General features: G+C 38.8%; 1 protein-coding gene across 3 annotated transcripts in view; it reads right to left on the reverse strand.

Annotated features, from left to right (window-relative positions):
• Positions 1 to 4,756: 4,756 nt before the first annotated feature.
• HEPACAM2 (HEPACAM family member 2) overlaps positions 4,757 to 27,310 on the reverse strand; it is a 40,572-nt gene continuing 18,018 nt past the window's right edge. For 2 of the 3 annotated variants that reach the window (XM_070425117.1, XM_070425119.1), the window contains 7 exons: positions 23,854 to 24,150; positions 13,605 to 13,730; positions 13,494 to 13,518; positions 13,364 to 13,401; positions 12,020 to 12,093; positions 8,549 to 8,658; positions 4,757 to 5,431 (listed from right to left, as the gene is read on the reverse strand). In XM_070425117.1, coding sequence (XP_070281218.1) covers positions 5,428 to 5,431; positions 8,549 to 8,658; positions 12,020 to 12,093; positions 13,364 to 13,401; positions 13,494 to 13,518; positions 13,605 to 13,730; positions 23,854 to 24,150 — 674 coding nt within the window. In that variant the 3' untranslated portion in view covers positions 4,757 to 5,427. Of the gene's footprint in view, positions 5,432 to 8,544; positions 8,659 to 12,019; positions 12,094 to 13,363; positions 13,402 to 13,493; positions 13,519 to 13,604; positions 13,731 to 23,853; positions 24,151 to 27,310 lie in introns of those variants that run through there. The other variant, XM_070425118.1, reaches the window with a different exon arrangement.

Here is a 27,310-nt window from a genome sequence, read left to right on the forward strand (position 1 = left end):
AGCCCACATTTTTTTAAATCATCACCTGAGTGTATGTTTATTGATTTTAGAGAGAGGAAGGGGGAGAGAGAGAGAGAGAGAGTTATCAGTTGCCTCCTGTATACGCCCCAATTGAACCCTCAACCTAGGTATGTGCCCTGACTGGGAATCGAACCCACAACCTTTTGATGTACAGGATGATGCTCCAACAAACTGAGCCACCCAGATTTTTCACTGAAGTTCTCATTTTGGATATAAACAATCATTTCTATTTGGAATCCTAAATAAATCCTGACAAGTGATCTGAGGGGTCAGTTATTTTATAAGTAATAAGGATAAAATTTTATAGATACAATCACATTGTCACAACTCTATTTTCTGAAGGGCAGTTTGATAGGGTCTGAGTGAACTGCAAGAAAAAATAGCACCCAAAGTTATCAAGTGACCCTGAGAGTCAATCTGAAAGGAAGTTGGTTATTGGAATCACAGTTATTTATTTGCCTCCTATAGAGGGTATCTTCATTAAGTATACAGAGGACAGGTAATCCAGTTCATTACACTTCAGTATACATTTATTGTCTGTGTTCTAAAGTGCATATGGTGGGAGGGATGCCATTTGGGACACTCGGAAGAGCTGGCTATCATGGAGGGTCTCTGAAGTACTTACTTCCTGGGACAACTGTTTTGTTTTATTTTTTGTAGAATTTAAGGTCCTGCTTCTGAAAGGGACTTCAGAAAGCCTCTGTCGTCCACCTAAAGTGAACTTCTGCTGAAGGATTTCTATCTGATCGTGTGGTGAGCAATAGAGCTGTCACCTTCCCCAGGAGCATATTCAAATGAGAAAGAGCTGAGACACAGGCAAAAAACAAATAAATAAATGTTTGCAATGGAACAATAGTAATTGAAACTAGTGAAGTTCTCAAGGTAAGGCAGAGAGAAGAAAAATTGATGTGCACTTCATGTCCAGAGAAATCATGGGGCACATTGGAATTGACCCTGGTCTTGGAGCCAGAGAGGCTGTTTGAGGATCAGCTCTGCCACTTACTCGTTTGGTGACTTAAGGAAAATCTTGTAACTCCCCAAGTCTTTGTTTTTTCATCTGTAAAGTGAGCACGCTCACTCTAGCCCACACAGTTCTTGTGCAGATCAAAGGAGGTAATGGGTATGAAAGTGTTTATAAACTTCAAGGTTAACATGGTAATCTCTCCCTTTTTTTTTTTTAATGTTTTAAAATTGATTTTAGGGAGAGAGGAAGGGAGAAGAATAAAGAGATAGAAACATCGATGATGAGAGCGAATCTTTGATCAACTGTCTCCTGCATGCCCCCTACCCCGCCCCCCCCCCCACCCCCCCCCAACTGGGGATTGAGCCTGCAACCCGGGCATGTGTTCTGACCAGGAATTGAACCTGTGACCTTAGGTCATGGGTCGATGCTCTCAATCACTGAGTCATACTAGCTAGGCAATGGTAATCTCAATAGACAATGTGTCCGGGAGATGAGAAGGAAGGAGAGTAACAGTGTTAAATCCGAGTGCTGTGTCTGATTTCCATGTCTGCTTATGAAAAATAAACCTTTGCTTTCAACTAAAACATACACATTCATATACAGGGTGGGGCTAAGGTGGGTTTATGGTTATGAGTACAGGAAACACAGAGTTTATTCTTGTATTATTATTTATTGTCTTCTTTTCCATACAAAAATACTGTAAACCTACTTTTGCCGCACCCTATATATTTGAACATAAGCTTTAGAGGAATGTATAAGAATGACATGAGAACTCACAGGGATTCATAGCAATAAAAACTTTCTAAAAATAAATCTTTAATAATATATAGTAAAATAACTGCCTATGTGCCATGTATTTTATCACTTAATTTTATTATTTTAATAAAACTTTATAAGGTACATGATCTTGTAGAACTGAGGGATTTCATGGACCTTCATTGAGTATGCATGTGCAGTTTCGCTGAAATTGTCTTATTAACACAGAAATGCACAAATGTCAGGAAAACTATGTTTTATTCATAAGTACTTTTCTTTTTTTGCTTAAAAATTCTATCAGGATATACTCTTGAAAAATAATATTTGCTGGGAATATAATTCTATTCCAAGTTAGAAGCAATAATATAAAGTTTAAAACTTTAACAACAGCTAAAATGATGTTTAGTAATAAGGAAAGAACTTTAGGCTGTTTTTAAAAGATTAATTTGTTAATTAGGTGAACATCTGGGTTAGGTTCGTCCCTTCCCTTGGAAACCTTGATTAATTTATGAGATTTTCATCCCCATTTACTAAAAAAGCAGTGAGTCATCCGGTGTCACACACCAATGACAGCAAAGTTAATTGGATTCTAGATCCTTTCACATTTTTCCCTTCAGCAATTCCTCAGTGCCTTGAGTGGAACCATGCGCTAAGAGAGTCTGTGTATTTTTGTGTGTGTGAGAGAGATACAGAAATGAGAGGAATTACAAGTGATTGAAAGTGAGTTTGAAAAAAAGAGAAAAGAATATGTGTTTGAATTTCCTTTGGCTTGTGGGAAGAAACTCTGGAGGGATACACAAAGTCGCCAAAACCAAACCCCAAAACTAATAAAAACAACTATCTTGATGCATGCTTTTTATTTTATTTTTAAATATATTGTTATTGATTTCAGAGAGGAAGGAAGAGGGAGAGAAAGAAACATTAATGAGGAGAGAGAAACATTGATTGGCTGCCTCCTGCATGCCACACACTGGGGATTGATAGAGCTTGCAGTCTGAACATGTGCCCTGACCGGGAATTGAAACATGACCTCCTGGTTCATAGGGTGATGCTCAACCACTGAGTTACACCATCTGGGCTTGGTGCATGCTTTTTATAGGATTTTGATTTGTGAATCGTGACTGTATTTTTACCTACCCAAGAAAATGCTGCTTGAGATTGTCCACAGTTTAACGTGTTCCAGAGTTGGGTCTAGAAAGGGAACATGGAGAAGCAGCAGGGGCTCTTTGTAGTCAGTATCTGCCCTGGAAGTCTGGGGGAAGGGGATTCAGGATTGAGAAAGTAGGGGAGAGATGGATGGACCTGGGTTAGCGGGTGACTGGGAAGCCCACCAGCTCTCTCCTACCCATTCAATAGAATTGCAATCTTTGTCTGGCTCTGGTCATTACACATCACATTCGGCTTACACATGCACCTGTATACGCTGTGAGATCTCAGTGGTATAAACCATACTCAAAGGTGAAGGGGAATTCACCATCTATTTTATTAACATCACTTCTGCTTTTACTTTGCCTTTATAAACTCTCAATGTTCCTTCATCCTGTTTTCTTTGCTAACTTAATATCTTTGAGTGTATTTTATCTTATTATATTATGCATTTATATGAGTTACCATAAATTCTTCCTGGAACTGGAATGAATATGAAGAGACAGTGCATAACTAATCTAGGAAAATGCTAACAGATTATTTCTGAGAGGTGAGATTACAAGTGATATTACATTATTGTTTCATCTTTATTGAGAAATAATTGACATATAACATTGTGTAAGTTTAAGGTATAATGATTTGGTATACTTATATATTGTAAAATATTTACCACAATAAAGTTAGCACATTCATTGCTTCACATAATTACACTTTTCTTTTGGTCACAAGAACATTTGAGATCTCTCTACTGGTCATTTTAATTGTCTTATGATTGGCCTTCTGCATGTCTAAGTATACATATTTTTATAGAGGGCATGAATTCCTTTTCTAATCAGATAAAATATTTTTTTTACTAACGAGAATAAAATATTTGTGGTAGGACTGATAGACTTCAGCAGAAATTATATAAGGGTGGTAGATAAAGCAGACTAGAAAGGGGTTGTGGAACTTAGTCTTAATTTTTTTTTTACCATGTGCTTTTATGAAAATATGGGAGGTACAGTGTAAATATAGTGGTTCACCTGAAATACTCTAAAAGAGAAATGCTATTCTTTTTACTTATTTCTTCTATAAAAAATAATAGGGCATAAGCACAGTTTAAAATCAGTTTAAATATAGTATATACCTTCTTTTTTTCAGTAATTGCAGTATGAACCATTGTATAGATATAGTATCATTCACACTATTTAAAAATCCCCTATAGTTGGATATTTGGGTTGTTTCTACCTTTATTTGGGTGGAAAAAAATCCTAAAGGGTAGCTTGCCAGACCAGAGTGTTTGCAGCCAATGTGACTAAACACATTGAAGATATTTATCTTTCATCTTCAAGACATACAAGACTTAGATGACTATTCTGTCCCCAGCCCCTGGGCCTCACTGCACCCAGAAGAGTTAGCTATTGCCACCATATGCCTGCTTGTCTCTAGGCCCCAGATCACCTTCTTCTCACAGTCCCTGCAACCTGATCCTTGGTTATCTAGTGGTTTTACCTGGTACATTTCATCTAGCAATCTTGCCTAATGATGATTGTCACCTGAATCAGTTATTTCATTTGGGGTTTGTGGGATGATATCTAATTCTGCCAATTGGCTTCTAACTAATTTTTTAAATGCAGCAACATACAAGGAAGGAAACTTTCCCAGAATCAACCATTCAATAGAGTAAAAATGTCAAGCCTGAAAAAAGATAGATGTGAAAGAGCAAGATGGTTATTTTAGTAGTTCTCTGTAATTTACACTTAATTGCACATTGAGAAATAAGAATAAAAAATCTAATTCTACAATCCAAATTTATGTAAAAATTTTACTCTACAAGACAAAGAATCAAGGCCATATAAAAGCAAAAAAAAAAAAACAAACAAAAAAAACCCCCACACAACAGAATAATTTATTTGAACCCATCTTTTCTTGAACAAAATTAAAAAATAATGAGTCATTTCCTTCAACCTTTTATGTCTTTTCAAAAACACCATTGGTGATTGACAACCTAGGAAAAGGCACAGTCTTGCTTTTGTGACAACCATCATTATTCTGTGGTACAAAGAGCAAGAAGGAAATTCGGGAATGAAATAAAAAAATAAATATAGCAATCTTAACAGTTGTGAGAATTTAATAAAACAAAGCCTGCTAAATTTTTACAACTATAAAGCTTCCACATTTGTAAGTTAGATGTGACTGTCAGTGATGATGAAAGTGAAAGTATAGGTTAGAAGTAATTGTGCTTTTTAGAGAAGCTGGACACGAAAAGGCCAGTTGGAAAGTCCCAGCTTTTTCTTCCTGTCCGTCAGCACGATAAAGACTATCCACGGAAGACCTTCACCTTTCCCAGCCACGTTCCGCTGTAGCACAGTGCACGGTGCCTTCTGTGTATGCAGGGAAACCAGCAGTCCAATTTCCATAAATGACTCTAGTCTGTGTTTAAAAGGATCAAGATGTATTGAGCTTCATTTCTTCACTGATTCCAGATGCATATACATTTCCACTGTTTTTCCTCGAAACATTCATTATTTCACTCCAGTGCACTGCTTGCCTATGAGTGCTCACCTGGCAAAGAGATGTTAAAATATGTGACATATTTTATAGATTTCTAGTTCTAAAGTTAGAAGGACCTTACATCCTTTCTTTCCATGGCTGCAAATAATGTGAGTGTTTGGAACTAGTTCAAGAAAATTACATTTATAAGCTAAAAAGTGTAGAGTAAGTAATCACTAAATTCTATAGATAATTTCTTTTTGAAACTAAAGGTTTCCCTACTTGAATGGCCTGTTTTTTAAAATCCTAACAGCCAGTCTTGGGGTCAAAACAAACCGTGCCAAGGGCAATTAATGAGGTCAACAGACGGCATTTAAATAAATGCAGCCACAAGTTCAATGCACAAATAATTAGGCTGAGTACTAGAATATGGACACAGGTCAACCTACAAGTTTGTTAACCCCTGTCCAATTAGGTAATAAACACATGTAGTTATGAAAACAACACTGCTAGAATAGCCAAAGAACAAAACTTTTTGGCTGTCTTTCCTATCTCAGAAGCAACTGTCAGAAGTAAAAGAAAGTAAGTTAGGACTTTTTACCAAAGCTGGCACATTCACCTTGGGAACGAGGGGTGAGGGAGTTTCACTAACCACAGTAATACTGCATTATTCATGAAATTGATCTTTGAATTTAATTGGACCTAGAGCATAAAACCACAGGCAATCAGGAGAGAAAAATGGTCTCTGTATGTTTAGGCCATGTTTATTCTACTGAGGAATATTTATTCTACTAAGGATCACTAGCCCTTAGTTAAAATAAGCAAATAGGAACCCACTAAAGTATGAAATCCTTAAAAGACTGAGTCTCATTTAATCTCTATCCCTAGCACATAATTAACATCGAGGAAATGTTTGTGGATTGACTGTAAATAAAATAAGTGCAAAACAGTTTCTGATAGAATAAAAAGAAAATATTCTACCTGTTTATTTTTACAATGTAGAATAGTTACCATAAATCTCTATTGGAGGAAAATAGCACTGTGAAAAATGTTGTCTCCCTCTAGGATCGGTTGGAAGAGAGACAGAGGAGGACAATTTTAGAAGAGATATTAGAGAGAAGGGAGACAGTCTTACAGCGAAAGAGAAGAAAAGAGAAGGGCAGAATCAGAGGGACATCAAAGGATGGGGGTGAAGGAAGAGAGGTGCTGGAAGACAACGACACACAATGGGACACAAGGACCCTGAGGGGGAGAGGTTGGTGAGAAGGGAGGCCCAGAGATGGGGGAGGGCACTAGGGCTGGGAGTGTAAGTTGGTGTTCCTGGGCGCCCTGTCCCTGGAGGAAGCACATCCGAAGTCGCAGTTTTGAATAGTCCTTTATGTGCTTGAAAAGAGCATTTCTCCCTTCGAAGCTTATTTCTGAAGTAAAGTTTTCTATTTCCAAAAAGTTGTAAAGATATTGCTCATGTCTGAAAGCATTCTCATCCAAGAGGCTGATTTTTTATTTGGAGATGAGTTTTTTTCACTTGCAAAACCAACCTCATCATTTTGTGTTCAGAAATTGCAGCTGCCATATTCCACAGTTTAAGATGAGCATTATTTCATTATGGGGAGCCTTAAAAGACAAATCTCAAGCTTTCATTTGATTTGTTTGCATTCTAATTAGAACAATAGGTGTGCAGAACAAAGGACATGTAGAAAAACAAATGAATTTAAGTAGGATAAAATTTTTAATTGGATACAATTTGAAAATTAGGAACCAAACTCTCAACATTCTTTTTATTTCTTATATTAAACAAAAGTATCTCTTGCCCTGACTGGTTTGGCTCAGTGGATAGAGTGTCGGCCTGCGGACCGAAGGGTCCTGGGTTTGATTCCAGTCAAGGGCATGCACCTTGATTGCGGGCATCTCCCCAGTGGGGGGTGTGCAGGAGGCAGCTGATCAATGTTCCTCTCTCATCAATGTTTCTAACTCTCTATCTCTCTCCCTTCCTTGCTGTAAAAAATCAATAAAATATATTTTTAAAAAGTATCTCTTAATTTTCTGATCCAGTTAGGTATATTTTTAGAGAGTTGTTTTTTTTAATTGTCATGGAATAATATTCCACTCTTGTGTGTTATTAGATTAAAAACATGCTTTAACACAATTTTTAAACCAGAAGTTCCTAGCTGCATCAGGGTCTGCTCCTAAATTACTTGACTCCCTTTTCTCCAGGCTCCCTGGGACAAGAAGGAATGCACTGATGGGGTCCTTGGAGGTGCTCTTGCCACTTACTTAGCCCATAAATGACCACATAGCTCCCAGGACTGGGTCTCCTCCCTGCATGCTGATTTCCCATGCATTATCCACTGCTAGCTGTTATTTTTGGTATTTACCCAGAGGTGTGCATGAATTGCTTCACTAGAACTGTGTTGTTGTTTTTTGCCAGAGGGGAAGTTCCTGTGTGTGGTTATTGATGTTCTTTTCAAAGTCAATAAATGACAAATAAAGAAATGATGGAAGATGATTTGTGGCAGTTATGCCTGTAGGCAGCTGAAGCCCACAAAAAAGGGAAGTTCATTTCATTATTTCAAAAGGCTGTAGGTTTAGCTTCTCCGAGGCTGGGAAGGTTGGGGACTCCTCAGTGTTACTCCTGAGGTTAACTGGGTAAGCAGTTTCCTGGCATCGCCCTCAGAGAAGGTTTTGTCCTCTCGGTGGGAGGCCAGTCCTCACTGTGGTCCTGCTCATTTGGGAGTAGCCTGCTTCCAGTCTGTAAGAGGTTGGGTATTTGGGGGTGACAGTGTTGAGCACATTTTGTAGGTTATTTGTGGTTGTTTTTCTGGTCCTATTTATAGTGACAGATCATTGGTTCTAAAACCACCATAGTCACTGGAAAATCATCAAGACAACCAAGGTGGCTTGAGCACTGGCCTGAAGATCACTATCATACCCAGATGTGGATTCGTTGGGGGAAATGCTGGATTCTAGATCTCCCTTTCCTCCCCTGGCCCAAGTGCATGGCCCCAGAAGATAGTGTGTGTTTGCCTGTTTTGTTTCTTAAGATTATTTTCAGGTGGGGAACTATGTACAGCAGCTATACTTTCTCATTTTAATATTTTCTTCTGAGACTTACAACAAATTCTGGGGAAACCGGGGGCTGAATGCAGAGCCCCTCCAAGGTAGCATTGCCAAAATCAGGTTCATACTTACTCTGGATGGTCTTGCTGTTGGGCAGGGATGTGCTGAATAACTTCATAAATTGTATTGTGCAAATCTTGCCCTGACACACCATCAGAGGCTGGAACAGACCTACTGGGCATCTAGAAAATGTAGCACATTAAAAAAAAAATTAGCAGACTAGTACACAGTCTTTCCACTATGCTGCAAAGTTGCAAACAGCTGCAAGTAGTGATGAATAGAGAATTATAACTGTTTCTCTTCCCTACAATACTCAATTCCTCCTTGCTATAGTTCCCTGCACATGCCCTATGGTATTTAGTGTAACAGCATAGCTATGAGGTCAGAAGAGGAATAGCTTGACAAAGCTATCATTTCTCTTATAATTTAAGATAAAAGTAGACAGTATTGTGAAGGAACTATAACAGAAAGAAAGAATGGCAAAAGAGAAGCTATCAGGACAGCTTAGAATCAGAGAGCTCATATTATTATCTATACAGTAAAAGACTAAGCGACCATTATGGTGGAATGACCAAAACAACTGGTCACTATGATGCGCACTGACCACCAGGGGGCAGACACTCAACACAGGAGCTGCCCCCTGGTGTTCAGTGCACTCCCACAGGGAGAGCACTGCTCAGCCAGAAGCCGGGCTCACGGCTGGTGAGCTCAGTGGTGGTGGTGGGAGCCTCTCCCGCTTCTGCTGCAGCACTAAGAAGCAGCAATCCAAGCAGTAAGGAGCAGCGAGCAGGCAGGCAGTAAGGAGTGAGAGATCCCGGATTGTGAGAGGGATGTCCGCCTGCCAGCTTAGCAGACATTCCCCAAGGAGTTCCGGACTGTGAGAGGGTGCAGGCCAGGTGAATATCGTGCACCGGGCCTCTAGTCTTTTATATTACATCCTGATTAACTTTTTGCACCATTTATGTCTCCAAGGATGGTTGAAAAGAAAGATAAAAGCCCTCATCACATTGCAAGTTAGTAAAGCCAGTACCAAGAAATATAGAACACACAGAGGGAGATGTTTAAGTTTGAATGTAGTAAGGGGCTGTATAGACTAAAAGGCTTGGGTGAATGTGGAAAGTATGGTAGTGAATTTCTGTCTAGTTAAAAACCAACATGTAGTTTATTGAAACTGGAATTCATAACTCCTATCCCTTGTATTTGATAATTAAATTTTGTAAACACTGCCTTCCAATTATAAAGTCTGGTTCCCCGCTGTATCCCAAACTCCTCCTATTCTTCACATTTGTGATCACTTTCTGTCCTTTCTGTATCTCTACCTAGGACCCTTTTTACTTGATAAATCATCCGGAGGTTCTGTTTCTCATCCCAGCTTGGCTTGCTAGGTCATATTGGAATATCTTAGCTTTATGTTTTTCTGGAAACTGCCTGTTTCCATTCCACTTGCTGAAGCTGTCGTGGGCAGCCCTAGAATATGTGATTTGTCCTTTTTTTTTTTTTTTGGTGTGTGTGTGTGTGTGTGTGTGTGTGTGTGTGTGTGTGTGTGAAGGAGATTTTGGTTTATAGTTTGTACTTGAGATCCACTCTTGATTTTCTTTGGTACGGAGGCGTTCAGGGCCCATGATAAAAGCAGCCTATAGATAATAACTAACTTAGCTAACCTAACATTAGCGCTGTTAACACATAATAAATTGGTTGATTTCATGCCATTGCTTCCTGTTCCACTTCTGAAAGAGGTGCTACAGGGACAGTGACACGTACAGCAAGTAGAGAGAGGAGAGCATTCCATCTGCACACGTACCACAACCAGATAGGCGATTCTGATTTTTTTAAAAACACAAAAAGTTAGTAATTCAATGTATTTCCCTTCTTAACTTCAATTTTCATATCTTGGTGTTGTTATTATTTCTCCTTTTCTTCTCCTTTTTGCTGCTAATCTTCACACACAATTGCCTTTCTGGCTTCTCCTTCCTACATATGTGCTGGTCCTCACCCTTCTCCTTCTCCTCCTGCCGTTGTTGCTTTGATTTCTCACTTCTTCCCCAGGCATCTGGCACCAGTGAAGAACCTCATCTGATTCCTTAGGAGTTTCAGCTTTGAAGATGGGTATAGCTCCAATTACAGTTATTCTACTTATGACAGAAATAACTGGGGCTTCAGGTATGTAATGAAAGCATTCATTTGTCTCCTCAAGTTCTTGCCGATTGTAGCATTTACAGCAAATAGAAATCCTCCCAATAAAATCTTCAAACTGAATGCTGATTAATTACAAGGCTAAATGTTAAGTTTCTTACCTAGCTCTCACTCTAATGAATTCCTAGGAATGAAAACTGCCTGATTTAAAAGAAAGAACTCCTAACTTTGAAAATTCAGCTCCAAGCCTTATCAGCTCTTTAGTTTTCTGCTCTTCCACTTAAGGCCACTCCTTTTGAAAGGGGTACTTTCTGCCATGGTGGAAAGCTGTTTGAAATCACTGATCCACCAAATACTTATTTTTGACGTTTTGGTTGTAGAAGTGAAGGGTGAGCCAATCCTGTCTGAGACTGACTAGGGTATTGCAGAGCTTTTGCTATGCAGTCCTGCCTTTCGTCTGCGATGATGTAGGTACTGGCACTACTCAGCCACCCTTAGGATGGAATCCAATCAGTCCCCCTCCATTACTCACATGGTGTTTGTGAAATAAAGTCTGTGGCCAGGAAACTGACTGGATGAACCTTATATTGATAGAATTCTCTGAACAAGTGAGGTAACTATCCCTAACAACAAATAGTTTTAAGCCACCCAGAAGCAAGTAGTCTGTTTACGCCCCCTTCTTTACGTGAACGATCATAGGAGGATAAGGAAGCTGAGAAAAGATTGATCCTACACAAATCTATACAGATGTCAATGAGCTGAATAGCTCAGAAAAACATTCTGCATGCTGTGAAACAAAACCGATTGCTTCAAAAGACCTTGTCTTTGATGGCTGGACAAAAAAAAAAAAGAGGCTTCAACTGTGTAAAAGCTCCCCCTCTCACATCTCAGGCACCTTTAGGATAAAAATAAAGATGCGTACTTGCTTACTTTGGGTTTCTGTGGTGCCTTTCTTATGAAGAGCATAAGGTACCTTTCAAGGGTATGATCAATCATCTTTGCAATGACCTCAAGGAATATGAGGGGAAGGGGGAAGGGGAAGCTGAGGGGGAGAGAGAGTTGGTGAAGTGACAGGTTGCAGTCCATGCAGTGGTGCGAAATGATTCAACCAGGGATTCCTGATTCCCGATTGATTCCGTTCTCTTGACCTTCTACCTACTTAGTTCTCGCCAGTGGGCTTACCAGGCAAATAATGTTTATGGATCAGTGTCACTTCCTTTCTTGTGTCAGCCTTATTTATAAAGTCTAAGGAAGATGCTTAGCTCCTCAGATCCAGCCACAGTGAGTCACACCGCTGCCAGGGGATGCAGCCATCTGACCTGCACTGCCCAGCGCTCAAAGGAGTGCGGCTGACGCTTCTGCCGAAGCAGAATTCTACTTCTCAGCTAATCAGCCACTAGGGAAACCAACCCTGGGAACACCAGAAGCATCTGGGAAAGCAACAAATTCGTATATTCCGAAGTCATCCAGAGCATCTTCATGGCCTGAAACGGAAAACAAATACTACTTAAAAACCAGACGCCTCAACTTGCTGCTGTTGTTTTTAAGCCCTTGTAAAACTTATCTTTATTGTTTGCTTCAAAGTGGTATGTGTAAGCAACCAGTTTCCCAATCGCTATAGTCGTATGGGTACTAAGCAGTGTTGGAAATCACTCCTGAAGCTGAGAATTGAAACTGAATTGGGACAAGTATTCTTAAAGCCTGACCTGGGAACAGCGTATTCTGTATTGGAATAAACACTCATGGGCTGGCTTGTCCTTTGTAACTGCTGGTTACAGAGACTTACAGCCACCAAGACTCAGTCTGGCAGTCGCTGCAGCTCTTCATCCACTCATAATATCTACTGCACCCCCTCGATCTAACAGAGACCACCAGGACTAATAAAATAAAGAAATAACCACAGCTGCCCAGACATACAAAATATAATACAGTATGATGTCAAGATCACTAAACTATCACCTGAAAAATGACAGGAATGGGGTGGCAAGGAGGAACCCGGTGGTCTCTTTGGGGCCTTTCCCAGCCCCAACATTCCATCATCTGTGAGAAAGGACTAGATAAGAGGAGGAAGACCCATATTTACTAAGCATCCAGGCATCGTATTAGGCATGCCACTCACATCATGCTATTTAATTCTCAAAGCAACCCTGAGGGGAAGTTATTATCTTCATTCTATAGATGAGGAAGTTGAGGTCAGGAAAAATAATTTTCCCAAGGTGACACTGGGGGAAAGTGGCATTTATGGGAGTAAAACCCAGCTCTGTGTGACTCCAAGTCCCATTGTGAGCTTAGAACAACTCAGTAGAGAGTCAGTAGTGATGGCCTGAGGAGCATGTTGGGAACAAAGCAGCAGCAAACTTTCCAGCCTCCCTTTCTCCTCCCTGGGATGGAGCTGCCAGCACTGTATCTGCCTTTGGAGGGAACCCTGGGCAATTTTCAAAATAAGAGGATCAATGGAAATGGATTCAGAACTCCTGACAGTGGGCAAGTGACTTAATCTCTCTGAGCCTTGATTCTCCTGCCTGTATAATGGAGTTGAGTGCCTTTCACTTTTAAGAGCGTTTGTCTTACAGACTTGTGCGACTTACATAAAATCAAGGCACTAGTCAAAGGTAAAGGATTGTTAGTATGACAACAGTATTAGCTTATGTGAATTCTGTTATTTCATTAGCACTTTATATATAATGATTCATATCAATACTACTCATTAGTACACATTACATTGAGAATAACTCCTTTCAGCCTGGCCGTTACCTGAAAATGTTCGTGCTTTTCTGTATTCTGTTTCTGGCCTGAAAAGACAAATTGGCATTTCTGTCAGTCTTAACAACTGAGGAAAAAGCATTCAAGAAAAAAATTATTTTCATAGGAACATATGCATTACCTGCCTTCTAGCTTCTGTTTTATAACTGAAACCAAGAGAGAAAAAACACAGTAAGAAACTTTTTAGTACCTATATAAAGCCATTTAGAATGTTTTTCTAATTTCCACCTACCTTTGTAGGGTTGATATTTTTTCCATAAGAGAAGAAGACACATGGATATAATCAAAAAGAGTGATATTCCAGTTATACTTGCTAAAGGGGACAATGACTTCCCTTTTTGTGCAAGCTTCTCTAGTCCTAAATGAAAGGAAAATACAGTTTTAATGTTTTTTATTGAAGGTCAATACTAAGTTGCTATATAATTTGACTTGTTCATGCTTTATCTTAAATGAGACACTACTGAATATATATGTGTGAGAGAGAATATGAATGAGAGATGAAATGAGGAACGCACTTATTTTAGAATATGCCATAAACACTCTGAGGACATTCGTGACTGGAAATGTGGTGAGCTGCCCATGATAATACTGGTAAGTTGTACTACATGTACCAAATAGCCCATGTCATACTTTTTTTAAAAATATATTTTATTGATTTTTTACAGAGAGGGAGGGAGAGGGATAGAGAGTTAGAAACATCGATGAGAGAGAAACATTGATCAGCTGCCTCCTGCACACCTCCTACTGGGGATGTGCCCGCAACCAAAGTACATGCCCTTGACCGGAATCGAACCTGGGACCCTTCAGTCTGCAGGCCAACGCTCTATCTACTGAGCCAAACCGGTTTGGCTACTTTTTTTTTTATGTCACACTTTTCAATAGCATTTGCCACCATGATCCGATTGTGTACAATATCCCCAGATGCTAGGTTGTTCTCTCTCTCCTTCCATCGCACTCTTTTTAAAAAAATATATTTTATTAATTTTTTACAGAGAGGAAGGGAGAAAGACAGAGAGTCAGAAACATCAATAAGAGAGAAACATAGATCAGCTGCCTCCTGCACACCTCCTACTGGGGATGTGCCCGCAACCCAGGTACATGCCCTTGACCGGAATCGAACCTGGGACCTTTCAGTCTGCAGGCCAACGCTCTATCCACTGAGCCAAACCAGTTAGGGCCATCTCACTCTTTCAATATGATTTGGGTATGTGAATTTTCTAGGAAGGTGGTATCTGATTAAATGTGTGAAAGGGGAGGTGTTTATTTTCAAGGCACTTTACTAAATTTTGACCAATAAATAAATTTCATTCCTAAAATAGAATGTATGTATGATTTTTAAAACTATTTAAAATCCCACTTTATGACTAAAATTCCCTTTTTTTGCAAGTCATTCCTTCCATTAACATCCTATATAAAATATAATGCTAATAGTTAACATCTGCCTAGTGCTTACAATATGTCAGGCTCTGTTCTAAGAATACGTGAAACATACTGAGCCACTGAATATTTATAATAATCTTATTAGGGGAATCGTATTATTATTATTATCCCCTCTTACAGACGAGGAAACTGAGGCTTCCCCAAGGTGACTCGGTAAGTGGCAGAGTCCAGAGGAGGTCCCAGGCTCTTGACACTTTGTGCTGCCTCACTTTGTTGTTATTTTAACACAACTTACTAACCTGGGTAATGTTAACATTGGTTCCAGACTATCAATATGGTTAGTCAGAGTTCATCTATAAAGTGGGGAGTAGTTGTGACCTCCAACAAATGGGAGTACCAGGTGTCTTTCATTTTATCAAGTGACTGAGATATTGATATGGAAGTGAGTCATGGAAGTTGCCTGTCTCTGTCCAGTTTAACGGGGAGGGAAAGTCATGGAATGTCATTTCTATTCCACGGGGTGCTAACAGCCTGGAGAATGTGCATGTGGCCACTTGGCTCAGCAATAAATATCCAGCCTGCACTCTCATCTTTCACCATGAAACCTCTGCTGAGCCCTAACCGGTTTGGCTCAGTGGATAGAGCGTTGTCCTGCGGACTGAAGGGTCCCAGGTTCGATTCCTTTCAAGGGCATGTACCTTGGTTGCAGGCAAATCTCCAGTAGGGGGTGTGCAGGAGGCAGCTGATCGATGTTTCTCTCTCATCAATGTTTCTAACTCTCTATCCCTTTCCCTTCCTCTCTGTAAAAATATATTAAAATAAAACAAAACAAAAAAACCTCTGCTGAGGTCTCCAGCAGCCGAGACAAGGAGGAAACCTTAATCTTTCTCTTCTTTCACTGTGGAACTATATACACTCTCTTGGCTTTCCCCTTAAACACTTTCACTTTTCATCTTCCCAGAATCTTTTTATAATGTGGTATAGATCGCATATGTCAAACTCCAGTTAAAAAGTCATGGAAATTATTCTATCTTTTCTAATTTCCCATACTGTGCTGTTCATGTATGCTCTTTAAGCCTTTAAGAGTTAAGCAGGTTATTTTTCATTATTAAAAGTCTTTATCATCTCAGATGAGAACTTTATAAATTGTTTTATGCATTCAGAGAATTGTGTTTTTAAAATGTTCTTTTTGTGGGATGACAATACTTGTGTAACATTCTTGCCTTTAAACAGATTTTAATTAAACTCTTTTTAACTCTGGGTGGAAGAAATGAATGCAAGTGGTTTAGGTTACAGCATTGTCCCGATATGCCAAGGTTGCAGATTCAATCCCTGGTCAGGGCACATACAAGAACCAACCAATGAGTGCATAAGTAAATGAAACCACAAATCAGTGTTTCTCTCTCTCTCTCTCTCTCTCTCTCTCTCTCTTTCTCTCCCTTTCTCTCTCTCTAAAATCCATCAATAAATTTTTTTTTAAAATGAACAGAATGGTAATTTATTGGTTCTAGATCGATCAGTGGTTCTCAACCTTCCTAATGCCGCGACCCTTTAATACAGTTCCTCATCTTGTGGTGACCCCCAATTTCATTGTTACAAATTGAACATAATTAAAGCATAGTGATTAATCACAAAAACAATATGTAATTATATATGTGTTTTCCGATGGTCTTAGGTGACCCCTGTGAAAGGGTCGCAACCCACAGGTTGAGAACCACTGGTCTAGTAGAGTGGTCGGCAAACTGCGTCTCGGGAGCCACATGCGGCTCTTTGGCCCCTTGAGTGTGGCTCTTCCACAAAATACCACGTGCGGGCGCGCACGCACAGTGCGATTGAAACTTCATGGCCCATGCTTAGAAGTCGGTATTTTGTGGAAGAGCCACACTCAAGGGGCCAAAGAGCCGCATGTGGCTCGCGAGCCGCAGTTTGCCGACCACTGAACATCACAAAACTTATTGGGATTGTTTTTCCTCCTTGTTCATAATTCATAGAACTATTAACATTCTCCCACTGTTAGAAAGCTGAGCTTTGAGTTTGGAACTACCTTAGCACTTGGGTGACCTCTTTGTGAGGTCTCAGCCTTTCTTCAGACAATGTGCTCCCACCTCATAGGTTTGTTCTCTTGAAAGAGCTGGGCAACTTTGGCTGAAGCCACTTGACGCTGATGTTCTGGATTTCCACATTAGTAAAATGAGGAGGTTAGAGTGATGGATTTTTAAGTTCTCTGTTGCTCTGTTATTATACGATTTGGGACAGCCAGAGAAGTTTTTTTTTAAGTTTATTACATGAATATGACATGAATCCATTACATGCTAGTAACTGAGTCTCAAAAACTTGTGTGTGTGTGTGTGTGTGTGTATATGTATATATATACATATATGTTATAATTTTTACTGATATAAAGGATATGTAGCACATAATTTAGAAATAATAATAAAACACTCAATACTCTATTTTTAATTCCCAATAAAGCTACTTGATTCTCACAGGAACAGGATGCTTTTGTTGAACATTATGTATATATAAAACCAAATGTATATATTTTCCCCACTTATTTGGTATAGAAGTATCATATCAGAAATAGTGAAAATAGTAAGAAAAATTAAAGCATCATTTCTAGGTACAGATAAAGAAATAATCTTAGAGAAACTAAAATATTTGCCACAGTCAGTAAGTCCCAGATCTGATACTGGAACATAAGTTTTTTTTTTTCTTTTCTAACTGCAAGTTCAGTTTTTTCCTATTAATCTGTGGGTAAAGAATGGTTCTATAATTGGCAGGTAGACTCCCATATATTCAGTTTTTCCTTTAACCTTTTATAACACCAGACTTGATGTGCTTTGACTCTCTCTCTTCTTGATGGCCAGACTACCTTCATGCAAGACCTACCAAAATTTAATAAACCCTGACCCCTCATAAATAGTCAGTGCTAATGTACTCTAATCAAGTTTCTGCAAAGCACTTTACCCTGGGAAAAACTGCAGAAAAACATTTAAGTGTAGTCTCAGCTTTTTGCTCCTTATAAACTTGAAAATATGCTAGTAGTTATTATCTCAGAGTAGTTCTCATTCTAATGGTGAAGTTATACTCTGGCATATGTCAGCTCTTTGCTGGCACTTGCAGGATTCTGAAGCCTGGTAGTAGGTTTAACATATAATGAATGGATGTATCCCACTAGATAAGACATATTTCCTCCCCTCTCCACTATTTTAAGCTTTTTTTCACCTTTGATATGTATGTGCTAAAATGACCAAGTCTACACATTCTGTCCTACAAAGGACCCCTCTCATTCCCTGTTCCATTACTTCCTTATTTCCGTAGACTCCTTCCTTATTGCCCTCTTGCCTCTCTTCCCCTTGTTTGCCCTACATCAGAGAACCACCCTGTAGTGACCAGCGCCCATCAGACCCAATCCTTGGCTTCATTCTGTCTCAGAAAATGCAAGATTTCCCATGTCTGACATTTGAAATTTGCCCCCTTTCACAAAATAAAAAGTGCCAAACAGATCAAGGATCAAATCATGGGGCACAGTTGCTGTAGTCTCAGCTGTAGGCAAGTGTGTTTAGAAGAGATGTCCTTTCAGAAGCACAACTTAAGACAGCAGGGAAATTCAGACCAAGTAGCCATGGATGCTGAATGCAGTTCTGGACACTTCCAGGAACACCAGTCTTTCTCCTTCAGAGAGGTTTCTCTCTTCAGAACATAGCATGCCACCCTCCCTCCCCCTTATTTAAACATGATTGACTCATTTACCAAAGCCTTAGTGCAAATGCTATGTGCCCCCTCCTTAGGCAAACAAATAAAATGAAATCACATATGAAGTGTAAATATGGGCAAGAGGTGTGGTATCCATGGTATCGCAACCCGGCTGTTTGAGAAACTGCACCCAAAACAGGACAGCCATATGCTACCAGTCAGCATGCCTATTTCTAGACCAGAATGGAGTTTGGAGATCTCTCCCATCCAATATGTTCGCTGATTACGGCGGCTGATTCATGTCCCTACAGAGATGAAGGCGCCATATTTGAGAGATGTGCTGTGTTCACACTCCACCATGGCCCCACCTGACAGATTCAGTTATTCAGGGATGTAGTTCTAGCTTAGTTGTTTTCTCCCGTGAGCCAAAGTGAAATACACCTACTGGACATCTTAACCTGAGAAATTTCTAGGTAGATGGAAGAAATTAATAAATTCATTTTCCTGTCATGGGTCATTTTCTTATTCTCAGGATCACATACAAATTAAAAACATCTCTTATGTCTAAATATCAAAATATAGGCATGTGGACCTTGGGAACTCTAATAATTTGCATGTCTTTGTTAAACATGAACACTTGAATTTTAATCACACGTACTTTCATTTTTTTTTTTTTTTTGGTTGTCAATCTTTTAATGTACAAACATAAAAAAAAAAGACAAAGCAGAAAGCAGTTTTACATTGAATGAGTAGAGACAATTACATACAGCTACCAACCCCACAGCTGGATATTGAATCACTACAGCGCCTGCTAGATCTTAACTCCAAGGCTGAACTGTTCCACCCTCCTCACAGGAGAATCAGAGCACTAAGCAAGGCCAACATTCCCAGACCTTCACTTCTAAACCAAGAGGTCAGAGCAGATCTAGGGAGGGTTGCACTATTATTACCCAGGAGACAATAAGAATGGCACTGGCGACTTCCCTGACTGCTCGGGACTCTGTCACAGAGTGACTTTAAGAGGCCCCCGTGTATGCAGGTATTTTGGTCTGAATTGTAAGGTTTACAGCAAATACAGGGTGGATCAAATGGTTCCAGGCCAGGGAACAATTGTCACAAATGTCATGTCTTCAGTAAAATAAGGCATATACTGCTGCCCCCAAATACCCTGAGGCAAGGATGGCTGCCTGACGAGTCCATCCACATGAGACTCAAACCTGGGACTTCGCAAAAATCAAATCTGGGTGCTGAGGGTCCTCCTAGTGAAAGTCAATGGCCCTACAACAGAATGCTAGAAAGTCTTTTCTTAGTCACCCTTGGTTAAAATGACAGTTCTGGCCCTAGCCGGTTTGGCTCAGTGGGTAGAGCATCGGCCTGCGGACTGAAGGGTCCCGGGTTCGATTCCAGTCACATGCCCAGTTGCAGGCTCGATCCCCAGTGGGGGCCGTGCAGGAGGCAACTGATCAATGATTATCTCTCATCATTGATGTTTCTATCTTTCCCTCCCTCTCCCTTCCTATCTGAAATCAATAAAAAAAAAATTTTTTTCAAAAATGACAGTTCAGGTCATTTGGGAAAGCAGAGAAATATTAACCACCCCTCCTTTCATGTTTCAGTAGCCAATAGGAATCAGGGCTACTGAAACAGTGATTTAGATCCATTAAAATTTAAAAGTGGTAACACCTGCATTCAAGGAAGTCTATAATTAGGGTAATAAAATTATTGTGTGTTTTTTTCAAAATACAGATGCTAATTAACTATTTTAGTTTGTAGTCTTTCCTTGAAACTTATATTCTAGATATTATTTTTACTTAAATGTATTTCATAATTTCTCATTAATAGAAATATATACACATGTCATGGACAAACCAGGGTATCTCTTTGTATATAGCATAAGGTGATGAGAAAATACACACTATCTTGAATATATGACGTACCTCTTAGGAACACCATAGTCTTATTGATATTCTCAGTCAAAAACAGTTTACAAGTATATACTGACTAGAAACAAGGGTTTTGAATTCAGATATTATTTTATTACTTACAGCTCTGTGACCTTAACCATTGCCCTATTTTCTTTAAGATATCTCCCTGTGATACAGAAAGGTCAATTAATTAATATCTCAAAGTGGATATCACTGGTAGCCCACAGTGGTGGAAGGCACCATTTTACACAAGCAGGAAAACACAGAGCTAATTGTGACATTCTCCAGCCTTCCTCTCCCCAACTAAAAGTCCCCAATAAAAATTTTGATTATTTCCTGACCTCATTATTTTCTCTCCATCCTGGTGACCTCAGAGTCATCTTTGACTCCTTGTTCCTTTGCCCCCTACATCTTATTGCTGAGACTTTTTGGTTGGCCACATTATTTGCCTCATTAAAAATAAAGAGGTTCATCTGTTTCTTATAACCTGATTCTAGTTAAACCAAACACAGCTTGGTTCTGTAAATATTTCAAAGGCAGGTATGTTATCCCTCAAAATTATTTCTATTTCTCCACAGATTGCTCATCAGAGTGGATGGCCGGTAAGTGTTCAATGGATAGTTACAAGTGATGTTCATTTTTCTTACTGTAGGTTGGTATACACTTAATCTGCATCGCAGAGATTCATATCCATTTGGAAAACTTTTAAAAAATTAAATGCCTAACAAAAACACATCCATACCACCCATTTTATTTGCCACTGGCCACTGCTTGAAAGTTCTGAGGACGTTTGGGGGTTGAAATATATTTCTAGAAACCACAAAGAGGTCACTAATGTTGACAACCCCGAATCCCTCTGAAAAATAAGCACCTGCTCCTCTTATTTACTATAATAACAAATGCCTGGTCTCTGTACAGGTCAAACAGGTTTTTTAGAATTTGCAAAAGGCAATTATTGGATATTAAGACTGTAGCTGTCTTTGAACCTTAGAAATAAGACCTTCATCAAATACTGGGGGCTTCTGATCTTATGAAAATAACTTGGCTAAGTATTAATGGAGAAAGTTTAAGCAATGGGAAAGACAGTATATATCTACACATTATAACCATGTTTTTATTTCAGTAAGCATGAAAAACAAGTCTAAGATTACATCCAGATTGCCGATAAACTTTTTATACGCGTAATTATGGCTTGCTTCAAAATCAGGTTTTGGTTACCCACTGAGGTAAAAAGCTGGTTAAGCCTATTACAAATCTAGCAAAATAGAAAGCAAAGGCCGCACATAGCTGCTTAAATGCCTGCTACCCAGATTAAGTTACAAGCATCTTGTTAGCAGGAGTTATTTCTTCAACTGTCATTCTCAATGCCTACCCTAGCATCTGGCCCATAATAGGTGCTAAATAAAGAATGAATGAGTGCTTGATTTATGTCACCTATTTACACATATGCTCTGGGATATATAAGGGAATTGTATTATCTACTGCCCAAATGAAACATCATTCAGGTAAAACTCTAGAGCTGCATTGTCGAATATGGTAGTCACTAGACACATGTAGTTATCCACATTTAAATTAAAATTAATAAAGATGCAATAAAATAAAACTCCAGTTCCTCAGTTGCATAACCATAATTTAATGTAGACATTGAACACTTCCTTCACTGCAGAAAGTTTGCTCGATAACATTCTTCTAGAGAGTGTGGTATTTTCTTCAAATAAAAAACCCCAAATCCCACCATGCCAGTATATAAATCCTAATATACTCAGATGGTTTTGCAATTGTGAATACTACCCTCAACTTTAAAGAATCCAGGACCTTATCCACTATATATTTCCTTATCAGCCTGTAGGCTTGTGATAGTCATAATTATTAACAGCTCTTTAAGAGATTTTTAATAAATTCAAAAGGCAATAGAGAAAAACACCTTAAAGAAGAGGTTGTCACACAGATGCTTGCTAAATATTCAGCTTCTCAGATCCTAGCTGCAAGAACCTGCTCCAATAGGTCTGAGGTGTCTTAATGAATATACATTATTAGACCACCCAGGCGATCTTGATGCACATGGCCCAAGGGCCACATACTGAAAAATGTAGCCTATGAATTACAAGGATTATCTTCTTGCTTATTCAACAAAATATATTGACTCTATGTTATGGCATTATTCTAGGTACTAGAACGATAAAGACAGAGAGAGAGAAGACATCATTAGAGAAGGTAGGTATTAATGGTGGTTCCTTTCACAAACTTGTTCCTCCAATCATAGGCACCCTGAACACTGCTGCCTATCCAAATCTGCTCTAAGTGAAATCTGGCTTCTTTGTATGCAAAGGTGAGTCCAGGAAGGATTTGATAGTAGGAATGGGAGTAATGGAATGGAGGACAAATTAAAAGGGGAAGAAGGTGAAAGAGGAGGAGGTGGGAGATGAGGAGGAGGAGCAGCAGGAGAGGGAGAAGAAAAGAAAGAAGAAAGAAGAAGGAGAGAAAAGAATGGGTCTGAGAGATAGGAAGGAAGACGAATGTACAAAGTTGGTGATTGGATGTTGAGCAGGGCAATAAGCAAGAAAAGAGTCTGAGTTGGCATTTATATTTCTGGCTCAGGTTGGTAGATAGTAGAGCCATTCACTTAAACATGGAATACAGAAAAAATAGTAATTTGGAAGGAATCAAAATGGTTTAGTTTTGATATGTTGGACTTGTATGCTGCCTTTGGTACTTCAAAGTGAAGACATCTAGAAAGGAACTAGGCATACAGTTTTAGAGCTTTAAAGATGGAGGTTTGGGATGCACCAATGTTTCATGAAACAAGGGGAGTAAATGAAATCATACAAGAGAATAAAGTCATACTATAGAAAGAGAAGAGGAGACTCAGAAAGATAGGAATTTGGTAGACATAAATAATTTAAGCAGTGATTCTTAAACTTTGTGTTCCCTGAACTTTCTGAAAAGTCAGATGATTTCTAGAAATGTCAAATATTACAGACTTAAAAAAAGTTTCCAGTGCCCCTTTGAGAACTTCCACAGATTTCAGAGGTTTACATTATAAAAGAGGAAGGGAAGCCCGTGAAAGACAGTGAGAAGGGGAGTCAAATAGTAGGAAAACCAGATTTCCAACTCTTGGAAATTTGTTCTTCTGACCTAATGCAACACTAAATATAAGCCTTTCAAATTAGTAGCCTGCTATTCCTGTTTGTAAAATCAGGAAAGCAAGAATGCATATTTAGAAGTACATAATTTATTGAATTATCATTTCTTATCAGTCCCTCAGAGTCAGCAATTGGATTCCTTCTCCATTCTGTTTTGGGTTTTCTTTCTTTGACTCATAGAAGCCATGGCTTCATTAACTCAGGAAAGAGACTTTCTTAGAAGATATCAACAACCCCGCAGTGGTATTCTCTTCCAGGTAACTATCAAATAGGTGTAGAGTAAGGCCAGCATGTGTTTGTGTTTCACTGGGATCCTGGCCTTTGATGTCACACTTACCTACAGAAGTGATGATGACTGTGAAATGAGTTTCATCTTGCCTTCCAGTTACGTTGTTGTAAGCACAGCACACATAGTCAGTTGTCTTCTGGGCTACTTCCTCAGATGCAACTTCCAAGAGAGGCCCATGCTTAATGACATATGTTGTGTTGTCAGTCCTTTGGATCCAGGAGTAGGTGTTAGGAGGATAAGAATCAGCAGAACAATCAAACAAGATGGCTTCTCCAAGGTCAACAGTAAACACTTCCCCTACTTTTAGTCCTTTATCAGAATTAACTCGAAGTCCATAAGGTCCATCTGCATTAGTTAAAAAAAAAAAGGATAACATAAATAATCATGACATAGTTTACAAGTTTGAGAGAGCTTAGCAGCATTTTCTTTTCTATGAAAGTCTTCAAGTTAAACTTGGGCAATAGGTTCCCTATTTAGACTCCGAATAAATGATATGGACCTAAAATGTTTTATTCTGATATCCATGGAAATAGTAATTATTTGAGATGTGATTGACCTTATTTGAAATAGTGAAAGCCTTGAAACTTGGTATATTACAAATTTACAGACACTGTTGCCATAATCATGGTGCTAAGGTTTTGAGCAACATTGATAAATATACAATCTTGATAGACAAATTCAATCTTTCTGAAACAGTAATTGCATTAGAAAGCAATTTAAAAATAGATTATGGCCACTATTTTATCTTTGACAGTCAAATTTTGAGTATTATGTGTGTGTTTTTCTAGTGCTAGGATATGTTATGCAAATATTTATAAAATACAGGTGCATAGTTTCACATGGAACATAAATTTGTGCAAATAGATATAAGGGGTGTTCTATATGTGCATATTTTCATGACATTTTAACAGTTAACAAATTTTAAAAATACATCTTTTTTTGTTAATCCTCATCAGAGGATATTTTTTCCCCATTGATTTTTTTTTTTTAGAGAGAATGGAAGGGAGGAAGCGGAGAGAAAAAGAGAGAAACATCGATGTGAGAGAGACACATTCATTGGTTGCCTCCTGAATGCACCCTGACCTAGGCAAACCAAACCTGCAACCCAAGTACACACACTTGACTGGGGATTGAACCTGCCACCCTTTGGTGCATGGGCTGACACTCTAACCACTGAGCAATGTGGGCCAGAGCTAAAAATACATCTTCATTATCATTAACAAATACTCATTGATCATCAATAAACTACTTAATTATGGATAGGCCATGGTGTTTTTCTTCACACTGCAATATTCCTATAGCATTTTGCTATTTCTATGGCATCTGATTGCCTGCAGATGGAGACACATTTCCAGTTGCTTTCTTCAGAGAATAAAGAGAGAGATTAAAAACATATTCCCACCCTAGCCAGTTTGGTTCAGTGGATAGAGTGTTGGCTTGTGGACTGAAGGGTCCTGGATTTGATTCTGGTCAAGGGCTCGATCCCCAGTAGGGGGTATGCAGGAGGCAGCAAATCAATGATTCTCATCATTGGTGTTTCTATCTCTCTCTTGTCCCTTCCTCTCTGAAATCAATAAAAATATATTTTAAAAAATATTCCTTAGCTGGATAGGTTTTTATCATTCAATCTAAATCCTGGCTTATGTTCTAAAAACTTTAAAGTTCATGCATGATGGTGCTCATTTTTCAGTTGATTATAACCAACATTTATTGGATGTTTGCCATCTGAAGGCACTTTACTTATGTAGATAACCACATTTAATATTTAAGGCAGTCACATAAAGTAGATTATTATTCTCCTTACAAGATGAAGAGATAATGTAGAAATTAATTTTGCCTTGGTCACGTACCTATTACATAGCATAGCTAGGACTCTAAAATACATGCATTTAATGTTCCGTATTACCTCTCTAAAAATGTAAGTGATATACCTTCCACAACAGTTTCTTTTTGTCTAATTATAGTATTAGTTCTACAATAAATTACTATCAAATTAGATATTCTGTACTCAGCTAATCAAGTAATCAATCAACAAATTCTTGTTTGAGAGATACTAGGTGTTAGATAACATAGTATATACGAGATAAAAAATGTGTTAAGACATAGTTCCTACTCAAAAAAATTACAAGCTGGATGGTTTGCTCAATAATAACCTAATCTTAAAGGTTCTGATATTTTAAAAAAGTACTAGCTATTTGATCTCTCATTATGTGAAATAATTTAAGACTAGATAGTAGGATAGAAAGGTAGATTAAATCCTGATTTTTTTCAATGATTAGTTTTCTTCAGAAGTAATTTAAACTTTTTGGGTCAAATTTTCCTCACCTTTACTATAAAAAGTTTGACTAGATGAATAGTTATTAAAGTTCTTTCTACCTTTGAAACATCATGATTCATGCTGTACTAAAGCTATTTTGCATACTGGCAAGCCAGCCTCAAATTTTCAGGTAGCCAAAATAGTTCTCTATTATGTGAGCATTTTCTGACCAACCTACCATTGGGGAAACAAATTTCCTAAGATATAACAGATGCGGAAGATGCAAAAAATGAATTATATTTACTTAGGGAACATATACTTTACACATATTTGCTTCCTAAAGACACACAGACATCTGAAAGAAACCTGTAGGTTAATGTGTACATATGAGATGATCCTGCTTTCAGAAAGCAAACATTAAAGTTTGAAGTAACCAGGAGCTGGACATGGAGCATTAAAGTGAAGAGAAATGAATGTCCCTTTCCTGTGACTGCTTTAGAACCCTGTAACACTGTCCCCTCATTTCAGGCTGTGATGTGGTCTTGGGAAAACCACTGTTATCTCAGGGCCAGTGCAGCGGCAGGGGCCCTTCAAGTAGTCATCACGGATAGAACATTAGGGAAGCCAAGACCACCACCCGGTGGGCGCTTGTTGTGGTTCACATAGCAGAAAACCCAGTGGGAGGCAACCACCAAGGTTTGGAACAACAAGGAACCCAAGTCTGTACACAAAACTGAAAGACTGAGAGCAGAGCAAGGCAGATAAAGAAGAGAAGTGTGGTCTTAAAAATACAGCCATTTAGTTTAAGCCACTGCCTTCCCACTGGTTTTCAGGGTTTCTAGACGGTGACTATAAAAACAAATGGCCTGATAATTTAACACACATAAAAATTAGGGGTATTTCGTTCAAAGTGTGCTGACATTACTCAAAGTTTTTTTTGGAAAACCTTCATTTGGAATTGCCTTAGGACCTTGCAACATGATGGAATATTCTCCAAAATAGTAATTCTTCCATTTTGGAGGGTGGGTTTGATTTGCAGAGAAAGCCCATAGTCATTTAGAGAGAAGGCTGGTGAATAAGATTGATTAACTAATTTAATACCATCACTCTAGTTTAGAACATGATTTTAAATAAAGGAATCTGATTATCTTACTTTATTTTCCCAACATTCATATCTATTTTGATTTTGCTACTTCCCCATTTGTCGAGTTTCATTGTTTGGCACAATCTTTTTGTCCTCTGTCTGTC

Source organism: Myotis yumanensis, unplaced genomic scaffold, assembly GCF_028538775.1.
Source record: "Myotis yumanensis isolate MYYU_CA2020_CCGP unplaced genomic scaffold, mMyoYum1.0.hap1 SCAF_9, whole genome shotgun sequence".
In the NCBI taxonomy this organism is placed as follows: Eukaryota; Metazoa; Chordata; class Mammalia; order Chiroptera; family Vespertilionidae; genus Myotis; species Myotis yumanensis.